Genomic DNA, 11,381 nt, shown 5'->3' on the forward strand with positions numbered 1-11,381 from the left:
TCATCCCTGGCTCTGGTCAACCTTTCTGGTAAAAAAATGCAAAGGGGACAGAAGAAACAGGCTGAAGCACAATTCTCTGACTGCTCTGGAGAAAGGGCAGGAGCTGGAAGACCAGTGGGACAGGAACAGGAATTCTTGCCTGGAGCCAAAGACAGCCCAAAGGTGAGAAGAGGCCAGAAATTTCTAGATAAAGACCAGTCTGGGAGGAGGGCATGTCCCCTGAGTTTGAAGAGCCCCTGGACTGAGGGGGTTGGGTGGGTGGGAGGATAGGGACATTGCTGTCTGGTCCCCTCTTTTCTGCTGTCATCGGAACGCTTAGTTCCAGCTCCCTGCCAAAAGGCCCTACGTTCTTGGGCTTTCTTTGATGTTTTCTCTGGTCCATAGATCCCTCTTTGCAGAAAGGTAAGGAGGAAAACACTGTTGTGTTTCTGAGGAACAAGGTGCTGCTTGTTCCTAACCCTCAGAGTACAGAGGGTCTGCCACTCATCCCACTCACCGTGGCCCAGGAGGCCACACATGCACTCAAGGGCCTCCCTCTAGAGTGCTGGGTTGAGAATCAGAGACCTCGTTGTGGACTCCCCACAGTCCCCATCATCACCTTCCCACCAGTCACAATCACACTGTCACACCAACTCCCTCACCTGTAACTTCAGGCCCTGTCAGAGTCAGAGCACTCCTGGAAACTGAAGCACACTGACCCTGAAGCCTCAGGCTTGTCAAGTTGGGTTACACAGGTTGAGTTGGACTTGAGGAAGTATGGGCCATCTGAGTCCAGAGAATCAGACTCTCAATGTAGTTTGTCATGCTGGGAAAGGGCCGGACTCCTCTTTTCGTCAATACCTGCCCCTTCATCAGAACTAAAGAGTTAGCCCTCTAGAGCCTGCCAGCCACTGTCCTTGACTTCCACATGCCTCTCAGCCTTGCCTCCCTGTAGGATGTTGTCTGGGTTGTGGGCCTCCTAGTAGGAAGAATGGGATGGAGGAGTCAGAACACAGACCCCTGAGTGTTCCAAGGCCAATGGGTAATTTGGGGGTGGTGCAGAGTACTGGAGGTATCGGGGTACTGGCATTGTTTGTTCATGTTCCCCCTAGCCTTGCTCTTCCTGGAAGCATGAACTGAAGTCCAAAACTGAACCCATCCTCCCCACAACTTGCTTCTCCTCCTGTATTGTCTGTCTCTGTTTCCTCTGTTACAGGTGATCCTAGACCCCTCATTCTCCCTGACCCCACCTGTGGTTGCAACGTGGGTAAGAGCAAGGCTTTTGAGTAAAACAGACCAGAAATCCTGGCTGAATCCTTGCTTTGCTGCTTACAGGCTGTGTATCTCCAATCTAAGTTTGCTAAAACACTATCAGCTTCAATTTTTCATCTACTAATAGGGGTAATACTTTATATACCTCACGGCAGTATTAGAATTCATTAAGATGTATATCAGGAGCTTGTAGCTCAGTGCCTGGCACATGGTGAGTACTTAATATGAGCATGAGTCCATCAGTCCCACAGTCCTGACAGTCTTATCTAAGACTAAGAACCTGTCCCTTCCATCCCTATCTCTGCCCCTCCTCAGGCTCCCCCCTTTCCTGGACACCACATGCTCTCCATCTCCAGTAAGGCTCTGCGTCTCATAGGACAGACAGAAGGCTCTCCATGACCTGACCCCTGCCATGTCTCCAACTGCATACCCATCCCCATCTGTTTCTCCCTTTGTGTCACCCTCCACCTCCTTGTCCTTGTTCATGCCGCCTCCTTTACCCCTGATACTGTTCCTCTCCTCCTCCCACTCTTGCCCCCATCACCTCCACTGAGCTAGCTCACGTGAAGACTCAACCCAGAGATCCTGTTTAAGAAGCCTCTGCTTGGAAGACCTCCCCAGGGAAGTGCGCACAGCCAAGCGAGTGAAGGAAAAGCCTACACGGGCAGGTGCCTCGCCTGTATCCTTCAGTCTGGGTCTACAAGCCAGCACCAAGTGGGAGCCATGCAGGGTGGCTCCTGAGACTGGCTGACTCATATCTTTGTTGTGAGGAAGTCTGCTGCTCTGGTCCCCACCTCAAAGCATGCCTCCTCTTCCCTATTTGCTCAAGGCTGCAGCTTCCCTGAGAAGAGGAAAGGGCTTGTCATGGCCCTTGGTCATCGTCTTCCTTCATTCATTACCCACCTATCACCACTCACCTCTGCACACACAGTTACAGAAATGGAACAGCACATTGTAGAGGAGAGACTTCGGTACCTGATATAGATAACCTATGGAATTTCTGCCTCCTCATCTATAAAATGAGACCAGTACCTTTCTTGCCTCATAAGACTACAAGAATAAAGTGAGATGGTCATCATGAACATGACTTTCAACCATTACACAGTGTATAAACAATTATAACTGGATATTATCTCCTAGGTTCTACACCAACTCACTTTTTCCCCAACTCCATATTGGCAAAGCCCCTTATATTCCCCAAATGATCCAAGTGACCTCCCCCCATCCCCGCTCTGCCAGTGTAGAGCCCCCTCTGACACCTGACTTAAGCTTCATCTTCATGAAGCTTTCTATTATTAGTCAGGCCCTGTGTGGATTACCTTAAGATTTTTTGAACTTAGTTTTTAGTTGTTAAATACCCTCTGAAAAGCAGTATGACAAACATTGGGGCAATACAAAGGTAAATACAACAGCTCCAGCCCAGATTACATTTATAATGCAGCAGGAAAGACACACATATAAGCATATGTTACAAAGGCCTCGGAAAGGGGGTGAATGTATGATGGGCCTTCAGGTTCCAGACTGTAGTTCTAGAGGCCCAGTCTTTAAAATCCTGTCCTCGAGGTGCTGATCCATAGCCCTGCTGCTTCCACGCTGACATCCTTGTCATGGTTTCATCTGCTCCCTCAGCCTGAGATTTGTGGAATTCATTGCCTCAGTACTCCAGGCTTTACATCCACGAGAATTCCCCTAGAGATGAAGAAACTAAATTTGAGAGAGAAAGAGTAGTTTGCTCAAGGTCGTATGTCCAATTTAGTAGTTCTCAACGAGGGGAAGGCAATTTGGTCATTTCTGGGGACATGTTTGATCGTCACAACCGGAAGGGGCTACTGGCATCTAGTGGGTAAGAGGCCAGGGGATGCCTCTAAACATCCGCGGTTGCACAAGACAGCTCCCACAACAAAGAATTATCAAGATCAAAATGTAAATAGTGCTGAGGTTGAGAAACCCTTGTCTGGGGCACCTGGCTGGCTCAGTCAGAAGAGCATGTGACTCTTGATCTTGGGGTCGTGAGTTCAAGACCCACGTTGGGTGTAAAGATTACTTTCAAAAAATAAACTTAAAAAAATAGAAAAGAAAACCCTCGTCCAATGAGTGAATCCGATTTTCTAACAATGGCAGAATTACTTATACCTCATATATTGAAAAGAGTCAGTAAATAGGCAGACCTTGGAAATGTTTTTGTTAGATTTTGCTTTCAGTGGTGCTGGGTTTTTCTGCCAGCAAAAGGAGCACTGAGAGTTCACCGTTGAAATAACTTTGAGTCATTTTTCCTGTCAAGGTGACTCTCTGCCTGTGTCTTCTACACATTCTCTCCTACCTCCTCTCCTTAGTGGTAAGCATTTCTAGAACAGCTGGCTAGAGTGGCAGGTTCAACGGTGATTCCCTGGGATGAGAGGAACCCCAAGATTCCGCCCAAAGTGAGCTCACCACAATCAGTAATGTCACTGTTTTCCCTGTCCACCCAAATTCCTCCAACAAGCAGACCAGGTCATGGGCGCTTCCTGGGTTGTCCTTGAACCCAAAGGGATCACTTCATGCATCTCAACCTTCTTGTCATTACTTCACCTCAGCCCCAGGGTTGAAGTCCAGGAGCTGCCTTGTCAGTTCCTCCATCTGCCAACCAATGCTGCAGGTTGCTGGGGGTCCCACGCATGACTGGGGTCATCCAGGGGCCAAATGAATGCCTTCTAACCCAGAGATCAAATCAGTTAAGATCACTTATATGCAAGGCACTAAGCTACACCCTGTGAGAAGTACAAAAGAAGTATAACAGATGGTCCTTGTCTTCTGGAGATTGATAGTCTAAACTGGAGGAAAATGATAAATGTGAAGAAATAACCAATGATTTAAGGCAGAAAAGTACACATCTCGAAGACAGTAACTGTAGGAATTTATTTTTTTTTTAATTTTTTTTTCAACATTTATTTATTTTTGGGACAGAGAGAGACAGAGCATGAACGGGGGAGGGGCAGAGAGAGAGGGAGACACAGAATCGGAAACAGGCTCCAGGCTCTGAGCCCTCAGCCCAGAGCCCGACGCGGGGCTCGAACTCACGGACCGCGAGATCATGACCTGGCTGAAGTCGGACGCTTAACCGACTGCGCCACCCAGGCGCCCCAGGAATTTATTTTTAAATGTTTACTTATTTTTTGAGAGAGTGGGGCGGGCGGGGGGTGGGGGGCAGAGAGAGATGGAGACAGAGGACCCGAAGCAGTCCCCATACTGTCAACGCAGAGCCTGATGCGGGGCTCGAACTCATGAAACTGTGAGCCCGTGACCTGAGCCCAAGTAGGAAGCTCAACTGACTGAGCCACCCAGGTGCCCCTAACTGTAGGAATTTAGAGGTGAGAAAGATCCCTCTAAATTGGGAAGATCAGAGCAAATTTTCTGTGTGAGAGGAGGGTCATCCTGGGACCTTGGGATGCATCTCAAGGAACAGTCAATAATTAAACCGAGATAAAGAAGATTATGAAAGGTATGTTTAAGAAAATAGACAAAACCAGCTTGGCTAGAATTGAGGCTCTCGGTGGAAGAGAAGTCAGAGACAAAGTTCGAAAGATGGGTTTGCCAAATTGTGGCAGGCCTTGAATATCAGGCTGCAGAATTTGAATCTTATTCTACAGATAAAGGGAGAACTGCCAGTGGCTCCCGAGATAGAGTGACCTAATGAGGCCTCTCAACCCCGGAGCAGGTCTCCCTCTCCTACATCCCAGCTGGTCTGAAAGCATTGGTTTGGGAGCTATAAAGATTCCAACCTCTGTCAGTACCGTGCCGCCTCCAGATCCACAGCTGTTCCAGTAAAGGTCATGAGAATTCAAAGACCCAAAGCAAGTCCCGCATCTGACCCTAACTTACTGTTTGTTTCACTTTCCCTGTCTACAGAAATGAGCCCATTACCTTTATTTATCCTATAGGAGCAACAAAATTAGGGTAACAGAACTTGGATCTGCTCCTGCTTGTAGGGAAACTCTCACGGGCTTTCCATCGGTATCCAGAAGCTGTGTGGAACTCCGGAAGGGGGAGAGGCCGGGCTCTGAAGGGTGGGCACCAATCCAGGCCCGGCCCTCCTCCCAGCCAGCTCCCCTCACCCCCTCTCAGCCAGGCGAGAGGAAGTGGCAGCTGTTGTCCTGTGGGGAAGACAGGCAGAGGTCCACCTGGCACTGCTGGGATTTTCACAGCACCCGCCCCAGTGACTTTAAACACACACACACATACACTCACACACAAACACACACACACACACACACACACACACACACACACACATGCAGCGGCATGGCATTAGCCTGGGAGTGGCTGGGCAAAGAGCAGTGGCTGCGGCGATAGAATGAGAAAGCAGAGGGTAGCTACCTCATATCCCTGGGGTGAGGTTGCTTGTGTGAGGGGCTTTCTTCACTCCCATCTTCTCCCACTATTTTGTCTTGTTGCTCACCCCTTTCTAATTTTTCTTTTTTCCCTTCTGCCAGACTCTCTGATCAGTCCTTGGCCTGATACCTGACCCTTTTTGTTCTCTCTAATCTTGTCCCCCTTCCTCCATCTTTTTCTCTTGCCCCTTACATGTGGTGTAGGAGAACTGGCAAAATTATCCCACTGACTGCAAAGTGAAGCAGATCTTGGAAGCTGGATACTTTGGGCAAATAAACAAAATCACCTGCCTTCTCCAAATAATTGAGGCAAAGTAGGGGTTTCAGCTTGAATTGTACAGTTTCAACCCTTTAATTTTTGGGTGCAAACCTAAACCTTTACTGTCTCTCCCTTTCGGCCTGAGACACAGTAGGGCCGTGTTTTACTTTCATGCAGCACTAAGGTGGCCTTCTGGAGAACCCAGCATAATGGATTTGAAGAGCAAACTAGGATAATTATGACAGGAAAACACAAGAGCACAGGGCAGTGCAAGTCGTGGTTTGGAAACATCTCACTCTAGAATAATGAGAAGTGAGGAGTCCTGGCTAGGAATTCAAATGAGCTCTTTCCCACCCCCCTACCTACCCCCCCCCCCTCCCGCCCAGCCTGCCTCCAGTCCAGGGCTGGACAGGCCTGTGCTGATCCACATTCTGTCCACAGTCTGCTTTAAACCATGAATTTTATTTCCAAACATTTGCATTTCTACAGCAGCAGAGGCATAATTCTCTATCCAGAAGTTCAAACTGCAAAGATTCAGGCACCTTAACAAAGCAGTGAATGCTGTTCCACAGCCAAGGTCTCGCTGAGGGCAGAGCACAGGAGCCAGACCTCTGTGAACTTGCTCCTGGTTCTCTGTCGCCATCTAGTGGTGCTTCCCATCTCCAACACCACCTTTTCTTCCAAAAATCATCCTGACCCTCAGCAGGTCACTCCATCTACTAAAATCATGTTCCACCGCCCTCAAAACAAAAACCTCCTCTTCTCGACTTGAAATTCTGACTTCTAGACCAGAACACAAACTTTACAATCAAGAACGTTCACATGGCTTCGCTACAGTTATAATCTACAATAAGGGCCTTTCGCTTCCTCTGCTTAGAACACCCTCACCCCCAGGGCCTCCCCAGTGTGTGCAGAGTAAAAGTCACAATCCTTTACTGGTCTCTGAGGCTTTCCATGATCTGGCCACTGGTCCCTCTCTGACGCATCTTTCACCTGCTCTGATCATCCTTCACCTGCTCCAGCCACGCTGGCCTCCTTGCTGTTCCAACACCCAGGCATCTGTCTGCTTTAGGGCCTTTGCAGTGCTGTTCTGTTTGGACCACTGTTCCCCACATAAGCACAAATTCACTTTCTCAACTTCAGGTCTTTGTCCCAGCATCGCCTACCTTAATGTCCCTGTTTAAAAATCACTGCCTAACCAAAAGACATGAATAGACATTTTTTTCAAAGGAGACGTCCAGATGGCTAACAGACACATGAAAAAATGCTCAACATCACTCATCATCAGGGAAATACAAATCAAAACCACAATGAGATACCACCTTACATCTATCAGAATGGCTAACATTAACAATTCAGGCAACAACGGATGTTGGCGAGGATGTGGAGAAAGAGGATCTCTTTTGCACTGCTGGTGGGAATGAAAGCTGGTGCAGCCACTCTGGAAAACAGTATGGAGGTTCCTCAAAAAATTAAAAATAGAACTACTCTACGACCTGGAAATTTCACTACTAGATATTTATCCAAAGATACAAAAATGCTGAGCCAAAGGGACACATGCACCCCAATGTTTATAGCAGCACTATCAACAATAGCCAAAGTATGGAAAGAGCCCAAATGTGCATCAACAGATGAATGGATAAAGAAGATGTGGTATATATACAATGTAATATTCGTTGGCGATCAAAAATAATGAAATCCTGGGGCGCCTGGGTGGCGCAGTCGGTTAAGCGTCCGACTTCAGCCAGGTCACGATCTCGCGGTCCATGAGTTCGAGCCCCGCGTCAGGCTCTGGGCTGATGGCTCAGAGCCTGGAGCCTGTTTCCGATTCTGTGTCTCCCTCTCTCTCTGCCCCTCCCCCATTCATGCTCTGTCTCTCTCTGTCCCAAAAATAAATAAAAACGTTGAAAAAAAATTTTTTTAAAAAAATAATGAAATCCTGCCATTTTCAATAACGTGGATGGAACTAGAGTGTATTATGCTAAGTGAAATAAGTCAGTTTAGTCAGAGAATGACAAACATCTAATTTCACTCATATGTGGAATTTAAGAAACAAAACAGATGAACAAAGGGGAAGGGAAGCAAAAATAAGATAAAAACAGAGAGGGAAGGGTGACTGGGTGGCTCAGGCGGTTAGGTGACCAACTCTTGGGTTTGGCCCAGGTCATCATCTTACAGTTTGTGAGTTCAAGCCCCACATCAGGCTCTGTGCTGGTGGCATGGAGCATGCTTGGGACTCTCTCTCTCCATCTCTCTCTGCCCCTATCCCACTCACGCCATCTCTGTCTCTCTCAAAAATAAAATTAAAAAAAAAACAGAGAGGGAGACAAACTATAAGAGACTCTTAAATACAGAGAACAAACTGAGGGTTGCTGGAAGGGTTGTGGGAGTGGGAATGGGCTAAATGTGTAAGGGGCATTAAGGAGGACACTTGTTGGGATAAACACTGGGTGTTTATTTAGGTGATGAATCACTAAATTCTATTCTTGAAATCATTATTAAACTATATGTTAACTAACTTGGATTTAGATTATTTAAATATTTAAAAAGAAATACATACACTTTGCTGAATAAGAAAAAAAAATCACTGCCTACCAACTTCCCTCTTGTTCTACCTTTTTTCTTAGCAATTATCACTTCAAGCAAAGTGTATGTTTATTTTTTACTATCTTTCTCCCAGTGGAATGTAAGCTCCACCACAGGTAGGGATGTTTGTCTCTTTTATTCACTGATCTATGCACCTCAGCACATAACGCTCAATACGTACGTGTTTACTGCATGGATGAACATGAACTCAGTGTTCTGAGATCAACTACTACTTACAGGTGAATCCTGAAAACAAAACTGTTGTTCATCTCAGTTTCCCGGGCCTTCCCACCCACAGATGGTGATGATTCTATTCCTCAGTGTCTCGGTTCTCCTGAGTGCCCTGTGCCAAGCTCACTAGAGCCCCCAGACCAGTCCACCTCAGGCTTTCCACACAGCTAGAACTACCCCAAGGAACAAGGCCTGCAAGATAAAGGCCTGTGGCAGAATGAGGCAACTGCCACCCCCAACGGCATTTTCAAATTTGGATGATATTTAAATTTTGCAAATTTTAACAAAATAAGGGGGAAAAGAGTGAGGGATGAAAGGTGTTGGGGGCCTTCTCCAGGTAAAGTCAGGTGGCCCTGCTCAGCACCTGGCACTGAGGGGCCCAGAGGAGTGAGCGACCACAGAATAGCTGAGTTGGGGTGGTGCTGGGCATCGTGACTGTGATGAATCATCCACTTCCCTGTCTCCTCCATCTCCTCCAAAAGATAAGCAGGAAGTCCTGATGACAAGAAATCATACAAATATTCTAGGCTGTTCTCTCTGCATCTCATCAGGTCAGAGAAAAAGCCATCCTTACCACTGTAGGGACTGGCTCTTCCAGTATCATGAACCAAAGGTGTATATGGGGGATAAATGGCAACTCTCTTGAAATTCATTTGGGGTTGACACCTGGGTCAGGTGCTTTATTAGAGTCATTAAAACCATGTGGCTGGGGGCCAAATCTATTCTTTGAGCATGAGGTTTGAAGCTTCCTCATTGCCAAACCTGTTTAGGCAGGTACACTAGCTCCGTAGGTATCCACTTATTTGGGACATGTAGGTGGAAAGGCATGAACCTGATTCATTTCCTGATCCAGGATGGCTCCCCAGCCCGCCCTTAAACAGAAGCAACGTAGCTCAGGCCAGCTCTTAAGGAGTTAAAAGGCAAGTGATCTGAGGCCAGTGGCAGGTAGGGGCAGCCTAAACAGGGGCTAAGCTGGAGCTGCAGAAGCACGAGAACTCAGTGAGGAGGTAAGACCTGTGGAGGGACATCGGTGAGGAGAGAGGACAGAGAAGGGACAGGCTCTGATGAGAGTGAGGGATGAGACAGACGAAGGAAGAAGGGATAAGGACACACACACAGGACAGAGGAGAGTGATGCCAGGATGGAGGCACAGAGTGGGGACATGGGGGCCAGGGGGTGTCATGGAGTAGATGAGACACAGAGCCAATGGATAAGGGCACAAAGAGGATGGGGCTTGAGGGAGAGGAGATAGAACAAAGAGTAGGAGGACAGAATGAGGGAAGACAGGATGCAAGGTGAGGGGGATGGGGTCACAGTGGGTGAGAAGGGCACCCAGAGCAGGGAAGAAGGGATGAAACCCCTGGGTGAGGGAAGAAGGAGGCAGTAGGGGAGGGTAACCGTGATGAGATAGAAGGAGCGCATACAGGAAGACTAATTTCTCACCTCTTGTTCTCTATCCCCAGCAAACCCAGCCCTCCATCCTGACTGTTCCCCTGAGAGAGATGGCAGCAGCCAGAGCAGGATTCAGCCCTCTGCTCCTGCTCCTGCTGCTGGGGCTATGGCTAGCTGAGGTCCCAGTCAGTGCCAAGCCCAGCAACATGACCGCAGCTCAGTGGTTTGCAACGCAGCACGTGCAGCCCAAACCCCAGGGATGCGACACTGCAATGAACAACATCAACAAATACACGAAACGCTGCAAAGACTTCAACACCTTCCTGCATGAATCCTTCTCCAGTGTGGCCACCACCTGTCAGACCCCCACCACAGCCTGCAAGAATGGCCGTAAAAACTGCCACCAGAGCCAAAGGCCTGTGTCTCTGAGCACATGTAAGCTCACCTCGGGGAAGTATCCAAACTGCAAGTACAAAAAGAAGCAACTGGTCGCTTCTTACATTGTAGCCTGTGACGCTCCCCAGGCAGGAGGCTCTGGGAAATTCAAGCTGGTCCCTGTGCACTTGGACTAGGTCCTTTAAGTCTGCAGCCTTCCTCCCTCTTGGGCTGTACCTTAATTCCCTCTCCAGGCCTCTGTGCAAGTCTTTTTTTTTTTTTAATGTTTATTTATTTTTGAGAGAGAGAGACACTGAGGGGGAGGGGCAGAGAGAGAGGGGGACAGAGGATCCAAAGTGGGCTCTGCATTGACAGAGGCGAGCCCAATGCAGAGCTCAAACTCACAAACCTTGAAATCATGACTTGAGCCAAAGGCAGATACTCAACTGACTGAGCCACCCAGGCGCCCCTCTGTGCCACTCTTCATATGTCCAGAAGGTTCTTTTCCTCTCATCTCTTAGGGCCCTTCCTAGCTCTTCTGAGAGGCTGAGGGTGAGCTGAGGTAGACAGGTTGGAGGGCTAAGCTCCAGAAGAGATGGTCTTTCATCTTTTTGTTGCTGTTTTCCCGGAAGCTTACCCTCAAGAGAGGGGCTGAGCAAGCTAAAAGTATGGGTTCCCTGGCCTGTGCCTTGTACATCTCTCCCCTGTCCCCTCTTTTCATGGCAGCATGACAAGAGGGGGAAATAAATGGACAAGGAGGGTATGGGATTTATGGACAGAGCTGCTCCGGTTCCTAAACCAGGAATCTTCCCCAGATAACGTGGTAGTGACATGGCCTGTGTGTGGAGAGGCAGCTGGGAAGAAAGAAAACAAAGTACCACTTCATATTTATGTAGCATTTTAGGCTTTCATAGTGGAGC

General features: G+C 48.1%; 1 protein-coding gene across 1 annotated transcript; it reads left to right on the forward strand.

The window, feature by feature from the left end:
- The first annotated feature begins 10,196 nt into the window (after positions 1-10,196).
- Positions 10,197-10,658, forward strand: LOC115515375 (ribonuclease 7-like). The gene has a single exon (XM_030317175.1). The coding sequence runs from the start codon at positions 10,197-10,199 to the stop codon at positions 10,656-10,658; it is 462 nt and encodes a 153-aa protein (XP_030173035.1).
- The last annotated feature ends 723 nt before the right edge of the window (positions 10,659-11,381 follow it).

This window comes from Lynx canadensis, chromosome B3, assembly GCF_007474595.2.
Source record: "Lynx canadensis isolate LIC74 chromosome B3, mLynCan4.pri.v2, whole genome shotgun sequence".
In the NCBI taxonomy this organism is placed as follows: domain Eukaryota; kingdom Metazoa; phylum Chordata; class Mammalia; order Carnivora; family Felidae; genus Lynx; species Lynx canadensis.